Source organism: Onychostruthus taczanowskii, unplaced genomic scaffold (genome assembly GCF_017590055.1).
Source record: "Onychostruthus taczanowskii isolate IOZ18803 unplaced genomic scaffold, ASM1759005v1 scaffold16, whole genome shotgun sequence".
NCBI lineage: Eukaryota > Metazoa > Chordata > Aves > Passeriformes > Passeridae > Onychostruthus > Onychostruthus taczanowskii.
Genome location: NW_024498795.1, coordinates 12,190,201 through 12,216,723, shown reverse-complemented (window position 1 = coordinate 12,216,723; position 26,523 = coordinate 12,190,201). Strand labels below are relative to the sequence as shown.

Genomic DNA, 26,523 nt, shown 5'->3' with positions numbered 1-26,523 from the left:
AGGAAATACTTCTGAGTGTATTACATCATGCAAATTCAGCTGGTATGTTGTTTTCTCTAAAATCTCACTGGTCATCAGGGACTAATAGATCCATAATTTAAATGTGAGGTTGCATTTTTTTTTGGTTTTTTGGTTTTTTTTTGGTTTTTTTTTTGTTTTTTTTTTTTGTTGTTGTTGTTGTTGTTGTTAAGGCATATGGTTAACATGGGGTCACATCCCTGCCAGGTTGTCTAAAAGAGGAAGTATGCTCAACTCTCCTGAAATAGCAAAAAATCTGCCATATTCTACTCCACACTCTCCTTCCTCCCCTTTTATTTCTACTAGGCAGCCAGACAAGCTACAGGTGTGAGGGATAGTCATTACTTGCTAGAACTTTAAAATGGATTCATGGCTGGGTTTAAGGGAAAAATCTTCTCTCCCTAGGCTTTCTCTGAGCTGCTAGCTCCTATAATGAACTGTGGCTAGGGAGACCCTTAAGTGAGATAAATCAGAGAAAATGTATAGCACCACGGTGAGGTTATATGTATTCACACAACCCAAACTAAGCAGGGGCAGGACAGTGTAGCACCTGGATTGAAAATCCAAGAGATCTCTCCTGCACACAGGTCTTGGCTGCTATGGCTGTTATAGATCCTGGAGCACTTTTCAACGAACATCTAAGCTTTGGACAGGGTAATTACACTCTCTGCCTAGTTAACTCCCCCTTGGAAATCTGAGCAGCACCCAGCTCTCTACCCTCTGCTCTGAGACACTGGATTTCAGCTGGTGGGCTTTGCTCAGCTCCCTGCCGGAGGCAGTGCTGCGCTGGTTGGGGAAGAGATCCCTGCGGGCTGCCTCAACAGCGTGTGAGATGGTTTGAAACCTGTCGGAGTAAAAGATGTTGCAAAAACATGAATGGTTACATTACTGTTACTCCAGTAACAGTGAGCGAGCAATGGGGCAGTGAAGCAGGGAGCATTTTAGAAGTGTCTGTCTGCTAGGGTGGTTCTAGGAACACAGCCCTGCAGAAATGCCTAAAGGAGACAGACACAGAAGTCGTTTGAGCGCGGCTTTGGAAAGTCAGAACTCCTCTGTGCTTACCCTACCTTAGCAAGGGCTAAGAGCTCATTTCTTCAAGGACTCCCCTGAAGAAAAGTAAACAAAGCGATATTCCCGTTAAAGAGAGATAATGCCATTTATCTACATGGTTGGTCTATTGTCACAATAAGCAGATAAGGTTTGCACGGCACACGTGAAGCTCCAATAAGCACTAATTAAACATTTTTCTCTGTCATCCTGTTTCCCATAGACGGCAATAAAGTTTCTACACTACCTGTTTTAGTAGCTAATTAAAGCTATGAGTTGCCTCTACCTGGCAGCTTAGACATATTTATTCGCTAGCGCAGGGAGAGCTACCCCTGGATATGTAACAGCAAACAAAACCTTTTAGCAAAGCTCTTCCTCTCCGGGCGGCAGGGAGGGAGCGCGATGCCACGGGCCGAGCGGGATCGCACGGGGGTGGCCGGGGGGACTCACCTGCCCCGCGGGGACCCGCCCGCTGCTGCCGGGGGCGTCCCTGCCCGCCGGGGCCCCTCCCCAGCCCGCCCGGCCCCAAAGTTTGGCGAGGAAACTTTGTGTGTAGGCGCCGCTGCGGAAGCGCCTCCCGGGAGCGGCGGGCAGGTGAGGGGCTGCCGCCGGGCACCCACCTGGGACGAGCGGGAGGGCGGACGAGCCTGCGGCCGGATCTCCTCGGCGGCCCCGGCATCCGCCGCTCCCCGCCGGCACCGCCCAGCCCCGCGGCGCCCGGACCTGCGGCGGCCGAGCCGGAGGCGGCGGCGCGGCCGTCCCGGTACGTTCAGATCGGACCGGCCCTGGGGGATGAGGGGCGGCCCTGGGGGGTGAGAATCAGCCCCGGCCCCCGGGGTGTCCGGGCTAGGGGCTGCCGCTCCGGGAGCGGCCCCAGAAGTTGAGGGGATGGCAGAGCCCCCGCTGCGGCACCGCGCCGGGCTGCGCTCCGCGCTGCGAGCAACTTCTCTGCTGACTCCCTACACACACACACACCCCTCCTCCGTCACACGCCGGGAATCGGGAATTCGTGGCACGTCTCCAAAATAAAAAAAATGGACTGGTGTTTTGCCTGTGCGTTTTCTAGCAGAAGAGTGAATGACTGGGGTAGGCTGCTAGTCTTGTTGGCATGCTGATAGCCCCTCGGTTCACTGCAGTCCGTAAACAAGACCGTGTCATTTCAACAGTTCAAAAAAGGAAAGATCTGGCTTTGACACGGTGCTTTTGCTGATGTTCCTTATCCTGACAGTGGGAAGAAATCCCACCTATTATCCTGTTAGAAGACTGAGAGCCATCAGGTTGCTGTCTTGTGAGCAGTGTTTTTGTTTAACTTCCCAAAATCCAGGTGACTTCCATGGGACTGCTCGCTGCCTCCCAGGAGTGCTTCAGACAGGTAAGAGCTAAGCATGCCAGACTTGCCTTTTTCTGCTGAGGTCCCTCAGTCCTGACTGGGAAATGTTACTGAGAATAACAATGATTTTTCCTTTTTTGAAGCAAGATGTCCAGCAGCAGTAGGATGAAACCCTTGAAACTGAATATCCTGGTGAACTGGTGAAGTTCCAGACCTGATGCTTTCAGTGTCTTCTCTGTTCTCTGTAAGTAACCAAAACTTTCCATGATGCGGATGTGTCAACCTGCATACACGTGGGTAGGACAACTTGGCATTATCTGTTCTTAACACAAGCATAACTTTTGTTTGTCTAAAACTGCAGCTTTAAATTAATCTGCAGGTGTCTGAGGCAAGTTGCTATGTGCATTAAACCAACATGGTTTGAAGTTTAGCAGGATTTATGGCTGAGGAGCAGGACCAGCTAAATGGTGTGTGTGTCCTCAGAAGCAGAATCTGACTTATGCCCATTGTTTCATTAAATGGATTTTTTTTCCTTTGGAAATATATCAAAAGGATAATGAGGAACTACTGATGTTAATAGATTAAAATGTCGAAATCAAATGCAAACCATCTTTTCTTTGCCATGTTATTAATTTTGTATAGTATGTTGTATGCTAGAAAGTGCATTTCAAACAAAATGTAATTGCTATAACAACATTGTGGTCTGCTATATAACAAGGGAGAGTGAAGTTGAAAAGTGTTAAATGTGTACAAGCTGACTGGGCGGGAAGTTACTTTGGTGATGTTAATGTTTGGAATTTCCTGACTGCTATTAAAATTTCAAAATTTTAAGCTCTATTTTTTAAAGGGGCTTTATTGTTTCATAATTGGCAGTGGGTGAGTGAAGAATACTCACTTTGATAAAAACAGGTCTCTCCTTTGAAGAGAAATCCCTATATATTTCATTTTAAAAATTTCATTATTTTTGTCTTATGGAACTCTTACAGAATTCTCTTAACTTGATTTGCAGTGTTGGTAGGTAGTAATCTTCTGTTATTGCCAGTAATAAAAGTTGTGCAGGCCAGATGGTGTCTTCAATTATACTTTTACACAGCCTTCTTATAAGCAACTCTTCAGGTGAAGAAGTTGCTGAGGTGTCAGCAGGACTGATGTAACAGTGGGCCTGTGTGCTGCCTATATACCCCTATTAAATTCCTATGGTCCCTTATGGGAATTTTGGTTTGGTTTGGGTTTTGTTGTTTGCTTTTGTTTTTGTTTATCTGAGGCGTGTTTGGTGAGGGGTTGGTTGGTTCAGTTTTTTTAATTTCTACAAAGTTTCTCAACACCACTGTTTGACTGTCTTGGTCTGCTTACTCAATTCAAATTTCGGTAAGGCCTTTGACTTCACCCAGCCATAACACTCAGTGTAACTTGCTGGAGATAAGAAATGGCAAATCCTGTATGTTTCTTTCTAGCAACCACTGTAATAAACCAGAACAAAAAGTAGTACTGGCTGATATGAGGAACTGTGCAAGCATTGTTAAGAGCTGGAGCTCTGCCTTGCGCTAGTCGTTGTAAAGCCAGAAAGTTGAGATGTGGGCAGTGGAAAGGTGATCCTGGAGGATCATCTGCATGTGAAGTAGGACATGAGCTAACAGATGAGAAGTGAGGGAGGAGGGGGAGCGTTGAAGTGAGAAGATATCCTTGCTTCCTTCTACTGACTGAGCTGAAAGTAGTCTGGGCCAGTGTCCAGCAGAACATTCCTCACTGCAAAATGTTCTTGCCATGATAACTCCAGTGGAGGTATCCGAAAATGTAGTGCTTCTTGAGGTAAGGAAGGAGGAAAGAAAATTTAAAACACTAAAAAAACACCCCAAAACTATGCAGTTGCAGTAGCTTTCTGTGTTCTTTTTCTCCTTTTGTTTTCATTAATCCAGTTGTGTCTAAGGAGATACTGAGTGGGTGGGAATTTGTAGTATCCCACAGTAATGTGTTTTGACCATTATAAAGATTGTATGAGTTTTTTTTCATCTGTATTTTGCTGGTTAATCCTGCATCTTGATATTCTTTATTTCCAGGTGAAGGAAAAAAATCTGACATTAAAAGGGAAGGTTTCTAAATAGGAGGCAACCTAATGTTTTGCATTTGTATGTCCTTGATTTTGGAGCTAGGTGATGGTGAGGGTTAAAACACAATGGGGAAAATGCAAGGATTTTATATCAGTAGAATGAGGATTCTTGAAACTCAGCATTTGACAAATGTTAAACAATTTGGATTCAGAAGTGAATAACCACAGACCTGTAAAATTTCTAAATTTTTGTTGTGTTTGTCATCTAAGGCACATAGTGCTATTGTCTGCCAGATTTACTGCTTCTCCATGATGGATAAGGCTATGCAGTAGTCTCTCTCCAGTACTCAAAAGAACTTGAAATTTTGGGGTGCATAGCTTGAGTTCAAACAAGTGGGACATTGGGGTCTACGTATCCCAAAGAGATGGGGGTGATGTTGGGCAAAAGCAAGAATCTAGTTCAGCATAGGTGGAAGGCACAGAGCAGTTTCTCAGGCCACATTAGCTCCCTCTTAGCAAGAACTGTCCACCAAGGATGGTCAAGATATTGCCCAGGGGAGCCAGGTCACCCAGAACTAGAAGCAAAAAAAGGATTCACAGCTTAAGCAGGGATGCTGAACCTCTGTCTGGATATGGCTGATCTCTTTTGAAAATACTTGGGTTGAAAGTAACTGCTTCTTGGCTTTTCACAGCCATGAGAAAGCATTTATCTTGGTTAAAGAATATTTGCAGGTATTTCCTCTTGCCCAGGATGCCTGAGTGTGTAATCCACGACCATTGCTTTTTAATACAAAAGGAGCAAATTTGTCAGTGTTGTGCAACCATTTTTCAAGTTCTACTGGAAGACTCACAGACACAGACTTTTTTAAATGTCACTGCAATTTTTTCATATGGGGGTTACAAATCACTGTGTTAAATAAATTAAACTACTCATTCAAGCTGAAAACCCTTTAAAATCCTACAAGGTAGCAGAATAGTTGGGTTTGATGTATTTATATTCTAACCTGAGCTAAAATCAGTAGTGTTAATGTAAAGTAATTTTACTCTTGTTTAAAACTAATCTTAAAACTTAGTCAACATGTAAATGAAGAACACAGTTTCATATAAATTAAATTTAAATAAATTAAACTAATTGCAAGCAGCATGTAAACTCTTGATACACAGATAATTGCAGTGACTGTGATGGTGGAGTGAATCTGCCTTAGGGTGTGTTTGGTAGTTCAAAACAAAAAAAAAGAAAAACACCTTGATCTGCCGTTTCCTTTTACGAACTTCTTTCCACTCAAAACCAAAACTAATCTAGTAGAAAAACATCTGTTTTCTTATTAACAGATTAAATTGCCTAAAAGTGTTCCTTATTTTACTGTGCATTTTCATCGTCACCTTTCAGGGTTTGTAGGTGGTGCTGCATGCAATCATGATGGTGTTTGGGCAAGGTCAGCTCTATATCCTATGCTGTCATGGCTCATGGATGTATGTCCAGGTACTGCTAAAGGAAAAAACCACTGGCACCATTCCTTGGGTAAATGATTTGTGGGCTGTAATTTGGTTAAACTTGGTCAGAAGTTTGGTGGCAAGAGCTGGGCAAACAGGGAGAATGAGAGCAAGCAGCTGGAGAGAGCAGCAGCACCAGCCTACAAGTGTCAGAAATGCTCATAGAGATGTGGTGTGAGATACTTTCCTTTCAGCATCCTCCATGTGGCCTGAGAAAGCTTTCCTTGCCCACTCAGAAATGCTGCTTTTCAGAAAGAAGGGCTGAATATATGGGAGCTTTGTGTAGTCAGAGATGGAAGAAAGTGCCAACATCACAGAACTGGGCTTATTTGGAAGCACATACTGTCATTGTGTGTGTCTGGATTCCTCACCCTTTTATTATGAGAGAAACTTGCAAATTCCAAACAGCAAGAAACTGATTCCTGCTTTCTAGTACCTCTAATTTAAGATATTTATTTCAAAGATATATTCAGACCCTCATATCTTTTTATTTGCTGCTTTTTTTTTCCTCCTAATCCAGATGCTGTCAATGTCCTGTTACATGAACAACAGAGCTTTTGTTTGTGGGAAACAGAAGAGGTTTGTATTCGTCGATTCTATGACTGGTGGTTCTTGAAGGATTGCTTATGCTGGGAAGCTTCTGTCTCATCAGCAGAGTGACTTCTGAGGACATGCAAACAGTGCATTTGCTGCAGCACTGAAGTTAGGTGCAAAGCCCTACATTGCCTTGTAGCATAAAGAGCACTGCAACTCTGAGAGTGCTGAGAGCACTGTAAGAAAAAAAAGGTGCAAGAGGTAATAGCTGATGAAGAGCTGGGTGAAAGAAGGCTCCACTACCCACACCTATACAAAAAGCATTTCACAGCATTCCCCAAGCTTTTTCTTTTTGTCCAATCTTCAGTGCTTCCTTCCAATCCTGTGCATCATCACCATAGCTGCAAAGACACAACATATAGGAAATTCCTTCTCTGTAGAATCAAAGCAGAAAGAGCAAAGTTAAGAAAAAAGCCTCTGTCACCTTCCTTTCATGTGCCTGGATCGAACCAGTTGCTTCATGACCCTTACAAAAGACTTCAGAGAGAACATTTACATTCTGTAAATGGCTAGCTATCTGTCTTCTACAGAACAATTACACATAAAATGATTAATATTTAAACCTTGGCTTACATTTTCTGCAGGCAAGTTTGTGCTTAAGTGTATAGTTTAATGGCACAGAATTGGAAAAACATATGAAAAGTCCTGAACAGTTTTGTTGTTCTTGAAATCTTTTGCGTCTTTGTAACACAGTTACTTTGTTCATTCAACAGCTGTTTTTAATGGGAGTTCCTGCTAAGCTTTATGTGTACTGTATTTTTAGAAACTCAGCAATTATAGATGTAACAGTGCTGAGTTATTAAAAAATACAAACTTGTGGAACATGGAGTACTTGTATGATTCAGAATAACTGTTAAGTGGCTACATTTTCTTTTCTCTGTTAAAAATCTTAAATCTGTTTAACAGATTTATTTTTCAAATATCTTCTAGTAGGCTGTATTCCTTTAAAAGCTTGAGTTTTTCCTAGCATTCTATGTGTTAGTTCATCAGACACTTCTGTCATATGTACTGACAACAGTGTCCATTATGTTGAATTTTAAGGCATTTTCTTTTGCTGTGCAGGCCAGTTTCAACAACAGCTCTTCAGCTTCTAATAATGCACTTTCAAAGTGAGCACATTCTTATTCAGGTTATGGAGTTGTCCTCTAGTGATCCACAGTGTCTTCATGTTCTGATTTTATAAAATTAATTTTATGACCCCTTTGTGGCACATGCAGGGTATCAGGTAAATGACTTCCTCTGGGCCCACTGCTGTTCAATAAAGTAATCTTTTTGATAAGTTTTTACAGTTGAGCTCATTTCCATTAAACTTTGTGGCAAGAATTGAGTTCCTGACAAGTCTCTCTCCATATTGCAAAACATAGCTGAATAAAAAGATGAGCCATTAATTAATTTTTTGCTCTTTTACTGATACCACCTTATGCTTTCCTAATCCTGCAAAACTCAACTTGGATTCATATTTGAGGATGAACATCATTGTGTGACTCCTCGATACCGGGGCTTTGCGAGCCGAGTGGTTGTGTTGTGGGGTGACCCATCCTTAAGGACACATGATTATACAGTCCAGAAGCAGAGAGGCTGGGTTGCCCATCAGAGGGGGCTAGCAGCCTCTTGGAGTGTGACCCAGCCATCCTGGGAGGCTCCAGCTGCTTGCTGTAACTTCCCAGCTGTGATGGTTGGTGGGCAGAGTGGGGAATTGGTGTGACACGCAATGAGCTCATTTGGGTCATTACCTCCCTCTGTTATGACAGCAGGTGATGTTTGCTCTTCTGGAAGTGGAATGGTCTTTTCAGCCACTTTGAGAAATACATCTGCTTGGATCTCATCTGGGGGTAGAAAGAATGTTGAGACTGTGAGCAGAAATACAAGCATTGAAAGCAATAGCTTGTTCAGAGGGGGCTAGCAGCCTCTTGGAGTGTGACCCAGCCATACTCATGTATATAGCATACTATATACAAGAGTTCCAGCTTGTATATAGTATGCTGTTAACACAGTCTCTGGTGAAGAACAATAGTGTAACATGAGACCAACCTCCCTCTCTTGTTATTGCAGGTTGGTGTCTCTGGGGAAGACACCAAAGATGATTCAGGCATGCTGAAGACTTCAGAAAAGTGAGCAATGAGTCCTTCTGAAAGCTGAAGAGAAGCCCCCTCACAGGGTCATGAACCTAAGACAAGTCTTCGTGTCTGTACTGCTATTTGGAGTAGCTGGTCTACTCCTCTTCATGTATCTGCAAGCTTGGATTGAAGAACAGCATACAGGTACACTAGGCTTTCTTGCATCTATTATTTTAAGATGACCATAAAACCTATTGAGGATATTTGGGGTGGAGTCCCCATTCCTCCACCTCCCGTTTGGAAGTAAAATGGCATTGAAAATAGACTTGTTTTAATTGCTACACTTCATTAAGAAATTTCTTCAGTCACATGAAAAGATGCCCCCAGCTACTTAATCATATTGTATCAGCTTCATTTGCAAAAGCAAGTGCTGCAAAAGCATTCTGCATGTCCAATTTAGAAATTATTCTCGATGATTTGTTGTGGGTTTTGTGCATTACATTTTGTGTGGTAAACTAAATTTGGAGAAAAACTGCTGTGTTTTGTAGACAAAAGTGGTCTTCTAACCAGCAATGCTCATGGAATCATTCTTTCCCTTTCTTTTTTGTTGTTGTTTGAGTCTGGGCTTACAAGTCTTTTTATATATAGCATCAGAGTCATCTAGCAACTTCAGGTAAATCTGTGTTAGCATTGGCTCAGGATTACGCATCTGAATTGTATTTCTGTTGTTTCCCATTTATGACGTTTTTGGTTGAACGCCAGCTTGATCTAGATTCTCTTATGGACAAAACTAAACCAGGTTATTTACCTCAACCCCTACTGGAAGCTCAGTCACCTTCCACAACATGCATAAGGGGTGCATGTCAGTAAGGTCCTCCACAGTTTTGCTCTGCAGGTCCACTTCTGTTATGTCACCATATTGAGGGCATACCCTTGATTTTACTTGTACGCTTGTATTGGAGGGTTAGTGTTTTGTTTTCAAGGTTTGGGTTTGGTTGGGGGTTTTTTTGGGTTTTTTGGATTGTTTGGTATATATGCTTGGGGTTTTTTTGTCAGTCTATTTTTCTTTGTTTGTTTGTTTCCAGCTTGTTGAGTCTTGACTTTTAGATCCTCTCATCTCTCTCACTCAACTTCCATTTCCTCCGTAAAACTCCTATTTTATAGTATGTTGATACCAATGTGAAGATATATATCTGCAAAACCACATTAGTCTCTGGCTTTATTGATTTGTACTGTTATTTCATGAGCTGCTAGGCTCCAGTATTTTTCAGAGAGCAGTGTTGAGGGGGAAATATAGTGCATCATTTCTGCAGTTGTTTGACAATGACCTTGAGGTTTTTTTCAACTAAGTGCAATGATCACAGCATTAATTCTGGCTTGTTAATTTTTCTGGGCTGTCCCAATGTATTCACAAGCTTGTATTAATAAAACTGTTGCAAGAGGTAATACAGGCTCCCTTTGGAAAGGTTCCCTTGTAATCAGTTGTTGACAGAAGGGTTCTGGCAGAAACTGAGCATGAAGCAGAGGGGGGTCTTCCTTGAAAATCTCTACTGTTGTCAGGAATTTTAAGGGTAGATATCCGTGCTTTCAAGGTAGTTCAGGAATGTAGATGATGACTGTAGATTATTGATTTATTTACTTGCTGACATTCTTCACATTCCTTGCATCTTTTCTTGTGCTGTAATTAACCTTTCTTTCCTTGCAGTGTTCCTTGTTGCTGTTTCTCACTGCAGTTTTTTTTTACTCCTTTCTTTTGTATGTATCTCTCTACCATTAAAAAGAAACAGGAAAAATAAAATAAAAGTTTAACTAGGACAGACTCTGTTCTTTTGGCCAACCAGTTGCTTTCTTTGGGGTTTTCTTTGATATATTGCTATAATCTTCTTCAGGGGAGAGGCTTCTCCTCGCACACATAAGTCATTTCCATGTGGAAACATTTCTCTAATAAAATGGAAGCTATCAGAGAATAACAGAATGGTTAGTGAGCTTAAAGTGTGACTGCAGTTTTGAGTGCCCTTTTATCTCACTGGACTGCTGTTGTGACAGCACTTCATCAAGATCCAAAAAAAAAGAATTTTGGCATTCTCTACAGTAGCAGTAGAGAATGTATATGGTCATGGATATTGGCAAGAACATGGAAAAAACTCATTCTTTGGTGTCTGCTCTTGCTTCTTCTTCCAATTTAACATTTAGAGAGCCATTCTTTTTTATTTCAAACACCTGTATCTCCCCTAAACCGTCTGCGGTGCAATTCTCTAATGCTTCCCTCCTGTATGCTGCTTTAGAGTTGATATGAAATAGAACATATTTGCATATTCACAATATGCATTAGTTTAGTTATGGGCATTTTGCAATTTTTTTTCCATCTTCTGCTCTGTTTTTCATATTGCCATGTGTTGTGCACTGTGGCTTTTTTGGCCACGAGCTGTATCTGGAGAATCCTAAACTGACAAGTGTCTTTGCAAGGATTTTATGTGTTCCTTTAATCCTCTCACTAGCTGCACAGCTGTAAGAAAGCTAGTTTTAATCTGCAAGTGGCTGAGCATGTGAGGTGAAGTTCTGTTAGGAAATGGAAAGTGCACCTCGTGGTTCTCAAATGCCCTGCCACGAGCCTGTAGAGACAAGTGTTTGTTGTAGGCAGAACTATTTTTATCTTCCACGGTGCCCTGCTCAAGACCTACAGCATTCATGTTTGCATTTGGTTGCTGAAGGGATGGAAAGTTGGATGTGTTTGAGTTAAGGAAAGTGTCTGTTTTGCAGCTGTGAATTCTTTCTCCTTACCACCCCATTCTTCTGAATATCTGGAGCCTTTATAAATCAATATCTCTGGAAAAGACAGTGAATTTTACTCTTTTGTGGTTTGTAGTGTTCATGCTTATTTCTCAGGCTCTCCTAACTGTGGTGTGAATTATTCCCAATCAGATGTAGATTTTTTGGAGGGGAAGTAGAAATTTATATGATAGTTTTCAATTTTATTAATGTTTGCCCTACTGTTTTAAAGTTGGACTGTTTTCTTTCACACTTGCCATTCTTATTGCCACTTTTTCTAGCAATTCATAATTTTTCACACTAGATCCAATGCCAGTTTTTATTCATAGTTTGTTTTCTCTCTTTTTGGGTCTCTTATTTCTACTTCCTGTCCACATCACTGAGATCTCAACTGTGATTTCATTCCCCTGTTTGTCTTATTTTGCTCTGGACTGATCTTTCCAAGCATGTTTTTCTCTGATTTATTTTTACAAACTTCCCTCATTACTCAAATGTATCCAGCCCAGGAACAACTCTAATTTTTCATCCTGTCCATCTACTCCAGATGCACCTGCAGGCTCAGCAGCTGGATGCACTTCTCAGCACAGCCATGTCTTCTGCTCCCTCCCACTGTGCTTGGACTCTTCAGAATATTTCTAGTCATGTTTATCTTCCCTATACCTTAAAAAAGGGAAAATCTTTCATTTAAAGATGTCTAAGAAACAGCTGCTAGCTACGTGGTGGTCCACTCTGATGGCTTTTCAGAGACATTAGCAGACAGAGAGAACAGGGGAGTTTCTTGGTTTGGCTCTGGGCATGGAGTGTATAAAGACAGGATGATACATCTTTACTTCTGTTGTGTAGCTGCAGTTCAGCTCAGTGGAGTAATTGGGAACAGACTTGTCAGTAGTCCAGTGTGAGCATCAATATGTACAGACTACATCTGGATGAAAATTTAATTGACAACATTGATAATGTGGTATATGTGGAACACTTCATATTCTCCATAAATAAATATATTCATTGTATATAAATTCACATACATTAATGAAGCTTGATGTGAATTCAGCTGGATCCTACAGCTTTACTTGACAGTTCTCCACACGTTCTTGCATTATGCAGTGCAAGCATCAAATATTGTGGCACTGATTAAGAAGCAATCACTACTTGTTACGTGCTTAGAAATTTCCAGCACTGTTGATCTTATTCAGATGGAGCAAACTGCTGGGTGTCATGGCTGATGTTGAGTTCTGTACCATGAATTACCTGAATTAGGGGGTTGTGGGGTACAAAGGACACTTACAATTTAATCCTGAAATGTCAGAGATATTAATTGGAGTTTTAAGATAGGGGTTCTAATTGTTTACTTTAAAACTCTTCCTTTTTAGGGGGACTGGTATGATTTATTGTGACTGATTACTACAAAATAATCTGAGAATATCTTTGAGGTTAGAAATGTATGCTGGGTTTGTTGTTTGGTGTTTTGCCATGTGTTGTTTTTTTCCCTTCTCTCAAAGTTCGTGTAATGTTGTTGTTTTTTTTTTTTTTTTTGTGATGTGTGCCTAGTAAATCCATGATTATGAAGGGCTACTTTAGAATAGTGTAGTCTTACCACTAATTGAAAGGCTGCACTGCCCTCCCATAGATTTCTGGTTCCCAAGGGTGAAAAAATCTGCCTCTCCTCTTTTCCAGCAGTTCACCTTAAGGATAATGAGATTTTTCCATGTGCTTTCCTTTCACTTTGCAGAGTATCAATTCTGTAGCATCAGTGGTTGCCCAGGCATCCTTCTGCAGTCAGTGTGCTTTCCTGCAATTTTGTGCCTCTACCTTCTGAAAAGCTGCACAACACAAACCTTATACCAATTCCTCAGGCCACAGGTCTTCCTTCTGTAAAGAAACAAAATAAAAATTCAGACAAAAATCACATTTGAAAAAAAAAAGTTTGTGCCTTCATGCAATTCTTTGCATGAGCTTTCACAATTTAGTCTGCTATTGCTGTAGCTATCTGGGTTGTATCCATTATACATATTCCTTGGCATACACGAGTGGGCTTTTTTCCCCACCTTGCCGGATTTGGTAATCCAAGGGGGTTTTTTGGGTCCTTTAGTTATCTGGTCAGATATTTTGAGCCCACGGAGTGCCTTTCTTCCTTATCTTGATGCTCTAAGTAGCAATTGAATATGTGCGTACACACAATAATATTTACTCTTTGTTGCTTTTGTGGGTTGATTTTTATTTAAACTTTGTCTAAGTGAATAAACATTGATGTGGCTTAAAGAGCTATTCGTATGTGATGAATTGCAAAGGCACCTGTTTCATGGAAGTCATAGTTTTTCTAGACAATCATCATTAAATGCATTAAAGTAATATATTTGTAGAACAATCATCATTAAATGCATTAAAGTAATTGTAGAGAAGAGGTTTGTAGATAAAGGTGAAAAGAACACTGCTCAGCAGTGATCATTAATTATGAATAATTTAATTCTTTAGTAAGATTGAAATATTTCTGCTGTCAAAGTCCTGAGTAGTTTATGGGACTTCCTAAGTCTGCTGGAGAACGTCACTGGTATGGCAAACAAATCTTCAGGTTTACAATGCCCAGTCACTAATGAGGCTGTTCTAATGAGTCTGGGTGTACTCAGGTTTTACCCTTCTGGTTGGAATATGCTGTATTTTGTGTGTGAAATGTTTCTGTTCCTTTGTTTTGTTTTATTTTCTAAAGCTGCCACATTATTGAACTGAAGCACAAAAGAAAGAAGATTCAGTAGGATCAGTAAATGCTGCTTGGTGAGCAGTTACACAGGTACTGAAATCCCAGAAATGCTACAAAGTTTTATTAGGTGAATTTCTCCATTGCAACATAGAATGGATTTCCTTTCTCCAGACCCAGCTTTCCGTAGATGGAAGCTGTAGGGGGAGAACAATTGCTTTTGCAGGAAAAAAAAGCTAATAAGAAACAGGTGGAAATTGATATTTTCTTAAACCATAATGGTCTAAAAACACAAGTAAAAGTTGAATATAAGAGAAGATGGTTTCCTGAGCTACTGATTGCAGAGTCTCATCCTGTCTTCTGCAGCTGCAAACCCCAGAAGCTTTAAGAAACAAATGCTAAAATTTCAAATTTTATGATACTTAAGGCTCTATTTATCTATTTCTGAGGATATTCTTCCCAGGTCTGGCTGTTTAGCAGCCATTTCATTCATTTTTTCATTCAGTCATTTTCATCTTGCATTTCATTCATTTTACTCTTATCATTCCTATAGGTAAATCCCATTTAATTTCATAAATCCTTCCGCTGTAGAAGAAATTCCAGCTTCCACATTCTGATGGTATAAAGCAAACTAAATAGAATGAGGTTTTGGGGCTCGTCTTAGCTATGTATTCAATTTCATGTTTGAGTGGTAGCTGATGACGTTTCATGTACTATTTTGTGTAAGCTTTGAACAGCCCACACAACCTTGTTCATACCTAGACCACAGGAGTATACTCCTAGAGAGGTGCAGCACATACCTTAATTATACTAAGGACACCGAATATATTCTCTTGCCTGTTTTCAAAGAGAACTTTAAGAAGAGGATTCTGTAACTTTCTTGTATCTATGGGCATGTAACCAAATTCACTTCAAAATCTGAATTGCAGTTACCCCTGGAGGGCTTTTTGGCTTGATTAGTGAAACAATTATGAATTGGGGTATCCTCCTTCCTGGAAAGGCTGAGTAACAGTAATGCTGTTTTCAAAATGCTCTTTTGAATTGGATAGAAAATATGTAACAGGTGCTCTTCAGACTGTTTTCCAGTTAGTGAGACCCTCAGAGCGGAATATCTGTCTGATGTTGTGAAATGTGATTTTACAGAGTCCTTAGCAGTCATTCTTTCTGTTAAGTAGCTACGCTTTTTCTTTTTTTTAAATGATACATGAGTTTTGTTTTGTTTTTTTCAACTTTTTTTTTTTAAATGATACATGAGTTTTGTTTTGGTTTTTTCAACTTTTTTTTTTTTTAATTTTCTGAAAGATGTGCTCTCATTGAGTGAAGTGGTTAGTTTTTAGTTATTGTCCAACATTGTTACTGCTTTTAATAACATTTGGTTCATGGCACTTCGGTTCCAAAATGTCCTTTCCTTAAAAGCTTGTCATTTGGGCAGTACAGCCCTGCAGTCTTGTCTCTGGGTGGGCATGGACTGTATGATGCAGAACCATTTAACACAAACATAGCCTTACAAAGCAAGAAGGGTGGAGAGGTATTTTTCACCTTGCAGATCATCCTTTAGATGATTTGCAAGGTGGAAAAGAGTAGAAGAGGTGCAAGGTGTAAGAGTAGAAAAAAATTGAGATCACAGAATCATTAAGTTTGGGAAAGACCTATAAGATCATCAAGTTTGACCTTTGATTAATAACCACGTTGTCAGCTAAACCATAGCTTTTGGTGCCATGTCCAGTCTTTCTTGAACACCTCCAAGATGATTTTCTTGACCACCACATCCTCAGATAGTCAGTTCCAATTCTAAAATATCCTTTCCATGAAGAAATACTTCCTGATGTCCAACCTGAACACCCCTGGTCAGCTTGTGGCCATGTCCTCTAATTCTGACACTGCGAGAAGAGATCGATCCCCATCTACTACACCCTCCTTTCAGGAAGTTGTAGAGAGCTATAAGGTCTTCCCTGAGCCTCCTTTTCTCCAGGATAAACAAACCCGGCTCCCTCAGCTGCTCCTCATATGACTATCTAGGAATTATGATGAAAAGATGAATGTTTTTATTTTCCTGGCTTGTTCCATTTTCCTTATGTGCAGTGCACATTTTCAGAGGAGCAAGTGGTTGCTGCTGGAGTATATTTAAGGCTGCTTACCTCTGTGTCTGATGTTGAATTGCTTTGATATGTTGCTTGATTGCAAACAGTCCTGTTAAAACATGTGATGTGGTCTCTGCAAAATTCCAAGGAAAAGCTTTGGTTTCTTACTGGAATTAAATTAGAAATTCTGATGTTTGTTTTAAGTGTGAGTATGCATAGATATATATTTATTTAAAGTATTCTCTTTCTTTTTTTTTCTTTTTTTTTTTTCTTTTTTTTTTTGGGGGGGGGGAGTAGAGACTGCTGGTAGGAGAAATATTTTAGATGGAAACCTATCTTCTAACCACAGTCAGCTACTGGGGTACATGGTGATGAATTTATATGGAAGAATTGTTTTGGTATTCAAACTCTAGAACCTTTGTTTCTGTCTTTTTCATTTTACTCATTTGGTCTTACTGTAAACAGGTTATTGCTATTAATTTGGGACACTTCTGGATCATCTTGCAATGTGTGAAACAAGCATTTAAAGATCAGGAGGCTGAGATCTTTCAAGGAATGGGAGCTGTTTTAGTGCACAAGGGGTTAATGTCTGACAGATGATGTGCATGATTTAGCTAGAAAAATACATGATTTATGTCAAGGAACAAAAAGTTTAAGGAAGAAGTGCCTTTAACATTTTTTTTGTTAATGTGAAAGAAACTGGTTTTATTTTTGGTTCTTTTTTATTTTTAAAGGTAATCATTATTTCATAGCAGCATGAATATTGGCTGGGCTTTCAAGTTTGGGTCCCTACTTCTTCAGACAAGTGTCTCACTTTTTGTATATTTTTTTAATTTATATTAATAGCATATTCAAAGAAAAATAATGTTTCTACATTCTACAGTATTCCCTTGCAAGGCATTTCCTATCTGTCAGTTTGAAACTGGGAAGATGCATGACACATCAGCACACAGTGTTTTTCTTCGCAGCTCCTTCAACCTTGAGCCTTGTGGCTATATGTGTGGGAGTGATGTGGCTGTCTTCAGCCACAAAGAAGGGAGGGCTAGCTGGGTGCTATCAAATGTTTAAACAACAACAAAATCTAAAATAAGCAAACAAGCAAACCCCTTCCAAAACTCCCAAATTTGCTCATTTCTGTTGAAAGTTAGGGTCAATAATCAAATCAGCTTGAAGATTCTGCTTTTTGTAAAACAGTAAATATTCATTACTCAGGAAAAGTGAAAAACACGTTGTATTTTAAGCATTGCCCTGTAGATGAAACCGTTCCCAGGCATGCATGAGCCTCACTTGATGTAAAGTGATGGGGAATAGAATATCACACACATCATTGGCTTTGGATGTTGTTTGGTTTGATCTTGGTTTAGTGAAGAGGTGCAGCAGCAGCATCCTATCCTGTCTGGAAAGCCACACTTTGCAGCGAGTGTAGCCTAGAAAATGTTATTGCCCACAGTAGTTCTTTAGGAACTCTCACTCCTCCCAGTCCCACTCAAATCACCAAAAATTATTGTTTCCTTGAGAGCCTCCCCATGGTAACAACATCCAAGACTATCGCTGACCTCTATTAAACCTGTGTGAAACTTGTGTGCTAGAAGTACAGTTTGTCCCTCACAGCTTTGTTGTTTCAAATGGTTTTGTTTATGTTGACCACTTAGCTTTCTATCACACATATTCCTGCCAGGAATTCACAGCACATAGCTCTAGCAAAATCAGGCTGAGTAGGCACAGATTTTGTCTCTTGGCACCATCTACAAGGGAAAATGACATGAGTTATCAAAATATTTGGGGAATGATAGACTTTTTTTTTTTTTCCTGGAGAATGGTAATAATAATTTTCATGTTTACAGTTTCATAATATTCTAATTAAAAACAAACAAACAAATAAGACTTGGTCAATGTCAGATTTTTCTAAATGAGCAATGATTCCTTTTTGTTTCATTGAGATTTGATTGGTTTGTTGGTTGGCTGGGGTATTTTTGTTGTTGTTCAGGGATGCTGAAGCACAGAAGATCCTGGAATGGCAGGGATGGGATACAGTGTTGAGTCAATGGTTGCAAGAAGTTCCTTTCTCACGGACAAAAACTCTTACGAGCCAAGCAGACAATGAAGGGGGAAAGAGGGGAGGAGCTCTTACGAAAGTAATTGGCTTTGGAAAATTGACTTTCTTGAGTAACAGTGGTAGTGAGGCAAAACTTGTCTCTTAGTGAAGAAATTCATTGCCCTAGAACATAACAGATGATGGCCTAATAGCCACAAATTTTGACATGCACATCAGGGGTTGTCTTCTGCATGTCATAGACACTGGGTAACATCCAGGAAAGTAACTGAAGATCAGCAGCCAAAGGTTAAGGATAATCAGAACCAACATTAAATTTCACTGTGGGTGCATGCCCAGTGAAAGACAAGGTGTTAACTGATTTTACATTTAATGTGATTGGAATGGAGCAGGTCATTTCAGTACTAATTATAGTCCAACAGTAGAAGAACTTGCACAACTTTGTGTACACGTGTGAGGGCATAGATGGAGGAAGAAGCTGTTAAAGGTTTGCAATACTTTCTGTGACAGATGTGTTACAATCTAGGCCTAATACAAGCACGCACTTAGGATCAGCTCAAGTGAACACGGGGTTCTTTAGAGTCGTGTTGCTGGGCCCTGGTGTGGGCATATTGCCTCTAAGTAAATTATATGCAAGAGAAATGAGGGTTTGGAGGTGTTTGGTTTTGATTATGGTCAGCTAGGGAGAAGTGGTGCGTGAGTTCTGCTAGCTGCAGCTGGAAACATTCTGTTGTGTTAAACAGAAAAATATCAGTGCCTGATGCTTTGCCATTCATCCACAAAACAGTTCTGTTAAGAAAATATGTCCAACAGGAAATAATAAGTATAGCAAATGTTTTTTTGCAGAGCCAGTTCTGATTATACTTTATATTCTTGCTTAAATTTTTTAAAAGATCTGCTTCTTCCTGGGAAGAGTGGAAACCAGTTGTTCCAGAATTGTTGCCATAGCCCCATAATGTTTCTGTTGTTCAGAGGTGTATGTCATCAGAGGTTACTTTGACTTTGGCCTTACAACAATGGCAGAGGAGAAGGATCTTTAGTTAGCAAAGGCTTAATATAACTGGGTAAATAGAATTTCAGTTTCTGGTCCACTCATCTGTGCAAAATATTTTTATTCCTGGAAGAACACTGAGTGGCCAAGTAATGCAGTAATGAAGTGGAATCTGTTGTAATAGTGTTACTGCATTAAAAAAAAAAAAAGGAAAAGAACCTACAGTGTATTTCACACTACACTTTTTGAATGAATTCTGGCAAGACAAATTAGTCAAATACATAGATGCATTAATTTATTTTTCTTTTTCTTTGTTTCTGACTCTTTCTTGCTCTCATTAAATGGCCATTAATGCCTTGTCCACTACTGAGAACTAACAGGGTCATGGTATTTGAATTGTGTGTAAAATGCAGCCTGTTACTTTATGCATATAGTTCATTAACAGTCATTGCTTTAAGATGGTTTTGTACTTGCAGTCAAGAATTATGGATCACTTTCCAGAAAGCACTTCTGTTCTTGATGTTGGGCCAAAGAATTAAGCCTTTTCATGGACTTCATCTTGATTTATAAACTATTTGGAAATGCTCAAGCCAAGTAGCTCTACAGGACAGTTGTTAATAGAGATGACAGATATTTGTTTTCCTTAGAAACTGAAATTTCTGTGGGAATATAAGATTCTCAAGTTCTCTAACCTTTTCTACCTACCAGCTGTCCTCAAAGAGGTCATCAAATATGTAAAATTATGACACTGGTGAAGAACCAAATCTGTCATGTTCTGAGATGGGAAGGAAAGAAGCAGCTCAGGCAGACTGTTCGAGGGATGGGAATTTATTTGGATGTGTTTTTATCTTTTTTACTCTTTTGCTGTGGGAGCTGCTGAATTTTTAATACAATAATAAAGTCCATTGGATATTAATAGATTCCTATTCACTAAAGAAATTACTTGTAGGATCAGAATCATTAGAGTGAGAGTTGGCTGACTGGCTCCCGATTAAATTATAACCAATGAAGCAACAAACTGTAAAAAAAATACACTATTTTTTTTTTCCAGTAAATATTTGATGAGTTTTCTTCTTCCTCTGTGCAATTTTATGTTAAGGATTTGCTATTGCAATCTGATGGCAGGTAGAAGACAGTGAAAAACATCTCAGAAAAACCCCTGGCTTTGCTCCTGGATTTCAAATTACTTTCATAGGATGGGGGCCAGCACAAAGTATATGTGAAATACAACAAATAACATGGACTTTGGGGATTTTTTTTTAATTTGCTTTATCCTCTTACAGATGAAAAAATTAATTTCACCCTACTTCTTTTCTGTTGCAGTCTTTCCACTTCAGGGTGCCTATTTTGAAGACAGGTGGGTGAAACTGGGCTTATGTAGGCTGAAGTAGTTGCAGTGAGGTATAAATACTTCATGATTTATTTAACCTTTGAGCAGAAATTTCTTTCTGGTAGAATTAATCTGCAAATAGCTGAGGTGTGCTACCACTTGACTTATGATTGATCATGCAATATAACAAAACTCTATTGGCATCAGGTTTAGGACTGATGTACATATAAATATAATGCAGATAAAGCTGCCAGATGCTGTGACTGACAGGTGGGTTCAAGGTATTCTTGAAAAGAAGACTCAGCCTTGACTATCCAGCTAATAAATGTGCATATTGGACAGCTTGCATTAATATTCCGTTAATAAAATACAGTTGAATGACAGCTGGGAAGCAGTTTAAGCAAATCTAGTCTGTGATGACCAATGCACACACAAATTAATAACTGATTTTCTGGAAAGTTAGAAGTTAATCTTGGTATTTTAAATGAACTAATCCACTAGTATTCACTTAAGGCAATCATATTAATTATTTAGGGGAGGTCAGATGTTTATTTGCAAAATTTTGGTTTTCATTTGGGGCTGAGGACTGGGTATTTTACCTGGGTCAGAGGGCTGCCAGAATGTCTAGCTCTGGAGTTGGCAGGACAACATCATTTTGGTTTTGCCTCTCCATAAGGGCCAAAGACCACAGAAATTATCAAAAGCATTTATTCATTCTGTTCAATGTGTTTCTTGAAGTTGACACATTCACTAACAAATGTGCTTTGTTACTGTGCATCCCCTGAGGTAAGCCATATCAAAACAAGAGCAACTGATAAAAAATGGCAGAGTAAAGCAAATGGTTTCTGGAACCTTGATGATAGGAAAGGAGAGCATGCCATAGATGTTTAATTCTAACTTCTGTTATGACTTCTGTTACAAGAAATGTGCAAAAGTTACTTTTTATTACTACATATTTGTTATACATGTTTATACTTTTCATGGTAATGTTTTACTTTTCTCAGACTACTGCTTGGCAGTTCCTATTACTAAAATATTTTTGTCCTTTAACTATGTTGTTTCTCACATATCAATCATTAGTTAAACTATCATAAAACCATTCTCTAGTGACACCATCTAAAGAAGGCTGGCATCACGCAATCAGCCATTCATTATGAGCACCCTGGCCACAACTATGGTTTTACCTTGAAAAAGCTTCTGACATCTCAGGTTTTTCCAGAACTCTGGTTCCCACTGGTGTTTCTTTTCTTGCCGTCCTAATATTTGGAAACATCTAATGTGGCTGCAGTCTAGAAGTTGTAAATGGGTGGATTTGTAAGAGCAATATCTCCTTTTATAGTGTAATAGTTCTCATGTTAAGATAACCCTTAGCAAAAAAAAGATCTGTGCTTCAGAGAATCAGTAGAATTAATGAAGATTTTTTTTGTCTGTGTGAGGAATACTGAAGTTTGATCAACTGAAAGTACCCAAGTGTCTGTTCCTGCTTTTTTTTTTTTTTCTTTCTAAATAATCTTTGTCTTTTGATGTTTTCCTCTGATGTGATATTTCACTTGCACAACAGTGTGGCATAGAGGTAATGTTTCAGGTAATTCTATTGCTACACACAGTCACATTTTTTTTCAATAAATAGCCATAAAACTGAGCAAATAATTATGTTTGCATTTGATGCAATGCCAAATACTGTATTATCAAAAATGTTCACTTGAAACTGTACCTATCTGGGAGTGTTTTCCAGTTACTAATAAAACAAAATATTTGTTGTGGGGGAGCAAGGCCTAATCTTATGTCTAAACATCCAAAGTAACAGTAAACATTTGTATGTGGAGGCCTTGTAATAGTGTAATGCTCTGAGCTGGGGAATGAGGAATGGTGGAGAGGAGGGAAGGCAGAGCCTGAAAAGGAGCTAAAATCTTATTGGTGGCATGACATTCAACAAGTTGAGTCCAAGAAAAAAGCCCAAATCACGCTGCTCTGCGTTTTCTTTTCTGAATAGGAGGACAGTGTAATCAAGTGGATCATAAATACTTTTTTTAAAGAGGAGTGTTTATAGTATGTAATGACTTAGACTGCTGTGAATACCCATGGAGGGGAGGCATTCAGACTGATGGAGACCTGAACATTGTAAGTTTCCAAGAGAAGTGCTACTTAAGCCAAGCAAGTGTGGTAGCAAGATGGTCCCACTCTGTCATGTAGGACGTATCAGGTCACATCTACCTTCAGGTAGCTCAAGTGGAGGCTTAGCGATCCAATTCTCTATGGCAGACAAAAAGAAGCAATAAATCAGGTCAGGTTAAAAGGTCTCTCCAGCTTTGTATATTGTCTCTGCAAACCGTGCTTGGAGTAGACTATAAAGTAGAGAAGTTTATAATAGTTATTCAGAGAGTTTTCTTTGCATTTTGTGTTTTATAATTTAGAGGCCTTATAGATTGGAGGTGTGTTCAGTAACCCCGAATTATTCCTTCTTCCCTCAGTTTGTACAGTGTTGTCTTAACTGACACCTTTCCTCTGAGATTTGTCTGATGAGAAATCCAGCTTGAATGCTGAATACTACTGGAAGTATTTTTCCCATTATGCCCTTTAATTCTACATAAATATTCTCCAGAGTGTGTTATCATTGGATCACTAAAAAAAGTTTTCCGCTTTCTGTCCCTGTAAGAATGTTATTTACTAATCATAAAATTAAAAAGTGACTAATGGATGAATGGCTCAGCAGAGCATCATGACTACTTTTTTACATTGTTGGTACTTTCCTGTGCTCCTCTTTATCAAAAACTAATCAGGAATGATTGATTGTATCACTTCAGCTTTGTACCTGTCAAAGTGTTGATAGTAAATTGAAGAATGTTGTTTTCCAATAATTTCTTTTGTGAGCTGGAAGGAGATATCTATTTAACTGTACTCATGACTGTTCTGGGATTGACTTCAAACATGTGTAAATAAACTGTCTTTCAAGAAGAGAAATTTTGATAAGAGCAGGTCAGAGATATGATAGATGTTTGAAGGGAGAGAGGTTAGGTATTAAGGGCTTTCTTCATAGGACCAAGTTTAGCATTTTTTTAAAATGAGAAACAAGCTAACTCCTCTGCCAGTCAGGGCAGTAACATGACTGAAATTATTAATTTTTTATTAGACATATATTTTCTCCGTACATTTGACAAACATGAATCTCTTAGTGCCTAAGATTGAGAGGAAGTGAAGAATAAGTGAAGATTTCTGCTTTTTTTGTATTTAGCATCAAGTGTTCCAAATGCCACATTTACTTAATGTTACTTGTACAGTGATTAGAAATGGACCTGACAGTCTGAGTTGGGCAAAACGTTTGCTGGGTAAGGATAGCAAATAGAATTGTGTGATAGCTTGGGGTTTTTATCGCTATCTAGAATGAAATTTGAGCGTATCAATCAGCTGCAAGACCTTTGGGAGCAGAATAACGATTAAGCAGTGTTTGTGAAGCCATTGCCATTGCCCTGTGGATTGCTTAGAGGAGCTAACCTGCTGCCATTCCATCTCAGAAGAGCTGTCTGTCATCAGCAGGTATAGGTATGCCAGTTCACTTCTGCACCTTGGAGAAACTGAGCAGCTGACAGCAGCTGAGGGTGTTCTACCCGTGAAACCACTGCCTAAACTTCAGCAGACAAAAATTCAATTTTCTTGTCTTAGTCGACAATTAATGGCGAAAGTGGCTGTGCTGTCAAGTGCTCACTGTTGAATGATTTTTCTCAGCTGAGACAGATGCATGAATGGGAAAAATAACTTTACTAATTTCAAGCAATTTAGCTCTAATGACTTTTTAAAAGCCCCACAAGCTAGGTGGTCCAAAGAAAGGCTCTAGGAGAAGTTGTGTAAACAATAGATGCAATTACCTACATTTTCTTTCTTTAAAAAATTCACTTATTTTCCTGGCAGGAGTTTGTGGTTAAAAAAATATGAAAAATGAAATAGTAATGACATTTTAAATAATTTTGTGAGGACATGTTTAGGCTTTTTTGTCCCAGAAGAATAATGATGAAATAGCTTAAAGTTGAGTTAATTTGAAAACATTCAGAATTATTTTCAGTGGAAAGTATAATTTTATCAAAGTAGAAACAAAATATAAATTTTAAAAAAGGCCATTTCTTCTTTATTTCAAAGAAAAAATTAATAAAAATAAAAATTATTTTATTTAATATCTGACTTTGTTTTTGAAGGAACGTTTTGATTCAATGAATTATATGATATATAGCTTAAGTATAGGATCCTGTTAAGAATAGATAAAAAATAGAATTTCAGACTTTTCTTTAGAAGAGTAATTGAGGTTTTTCCTAGCGGTAACAAAGGTCCCTTTAACTCATGCTGATATATTGGAGATGCATTATAGATTACTGAGAAAGCAAATGATAATGTATCACTTAATTTATTTGACAAATGTACTTTCTTTAATTAGCTGCAGTACTTCATAGACTATTAGCAAATATTTTGCAGACTGTCCTTTAAAGAATGATTCTTCATAAAGAGACCTTGCAACATCAATCGATTAAGTCTTGATTTGAGAAGAAATGTCCTCAGAAGTTTGTGAGCAAAGTCTGCCTGTGCAGTTTCTTGAAGCATGAGTTGGAGAGTTTGATGCAGAAATCAAGTTTTCTCTATCTTTTATTAAACCTGTGAGACTTTTATTTTAATTCTACTAATTTATATTTTCTAATAAAAACTGTGCTGTCTTTTCTTGGAACTGTTAGATAGAGGTCACATTCCATTGTAATTTATTCATGAAAGTTAGAAAAAGACAGCATTCTGTCACAAATTAAATAATCTCCAAAGCAGATCTAATCAAACATTTTAAAACCTTCCAAAAAGCAATATAAGCCAACAGAGTGAGCTGGTTTTGCTTTCTTTTATGCATTAGTTGTTTGGAGGAACGTCGTATTTGTAACAAAATATATCCTCCTTCAAGACTAAACTTTCTAGGAGGAAGAAGTCATCAAGAAGTCTATTTTTGGTCACCATCCAGTTAGGAGGTGCAATAATGCATATTTCAGGCTGCTGAATCTCTGCCAAAAAAGTTCAGATATTTTATTTGTTTAATAACACAAGTGTAGCTGTTGCCTAAACATGGGGCAACTCTTGAGGGAGAGTTCTAGCCTGATGGTTTCCATGAAACAGGCTGTCCTAGTGGGCACTGTTCTGAAACAGTAAAGTCTCACTCTGGAATATTAAACACCATTTGAGAAGATACAGAGCATCATGCCTTCTCTATGTGCAATGCAAGGGATAGGAGGAGAAAGTGACATTTTGCACTTGCTTCTCAGGGGGATGGTGACAAGCAGTAGATGGGAGAGCAGGTTTATGCATGCTTCACACTTTTTTGCCTGACAGTAGAAATGCCACTATGAATTTGACTCCTCTCTTGCTTAACTTGCAAAATGTCAGTCAGTAGCTACAGTGGTTTATGGAAATGAGGGTAATGTCAACTTACTTCAGTGTTATGCTTTTCATGCTTTAAGCAAATAAGACCACTTCCATAGCTCACTTTTAGTCTGAAAAGTTTGAGGTATTTTGGATTTGAGCAATAACTCATTGTAACATGTTTCTCATGTGATACTGGACATGATATGACTGTAGCCAGCAAGATACTTTTGATGAATGCTTTTAGCCCTGGATCCTGGATTACAGAATTCCAAAGTGACTCTGGATGATCAAATAAATAGTTCTGTAGTGGTTGGTGCTCCTCTTCCTGCTCAGGTACGTGCTGTTAGTCTTACAGGTCCTACAGAATTTTTTTTTTCTTTTTAATGGATCTTTGCTGTAATATTTTAGCCTCAAACATAAGTAGATTATGGTTGTGGAGTCCTTTAACCCTGAATTTAATTGCAGAAGATCAAGATCTTCCGTGCCCTGTTAAACCATGATGGTGATGCATGAATAAGGCAGAAGGTTTGTGTTGGTCTAAGGGAATTTATGTAAGGCTTTGTAAATTATGTATGGAGATTCATCAAAGAAGATGTAAAAATATTTCCATTCACAATCTGGATCTTAAGCCTAGGGAT

General features: G+C 39.0%; 1 protein-coding gene across 5 annotated transcripts in view; it reads left to right on the top strand.

The window, feature by feature from the left end:
* Nucleotides 1–1,620: 1,620 nt before the first annotated feature.
* The window catches only part of CHST9 (carbohydrate sulfotransferase 9), an 85,961-nt gene continuing 61,058 nt past the window's right edge, over nt 1,621–26,523 (top strand). The window contains exons 1-5 of one of the 5 annotated variants that reach the window (XM_041399446.1): nt 1,621–1,659; nt 2,390–2,437; nt 2,539–2,639; nt 6,457–6,515; nt 8,583–8,791. In XM_041399446.1, the coding sequence (XP_041255380.1) occupies nt 8,692–8,791 (100 nt within the window). In that variant the 5' untranslated portion in view covers nt 1,621–1,659; nt 2,390–2,437; nt 2,539–2,639; nt 6,457–6,515; nt 8,583–8,691. Of the gene's footprint in view, nt 2,438–2,538; nt 2,640–6,456; nt 6,516–8,582; nt 8,792–26,523 lie in introns of all 5 variants that reach the window. The other 4 variants (XM_041399444.1, XM_041399445.1, XM_041399443.1 and 1 more) reach the window with 4 other exon arrangements.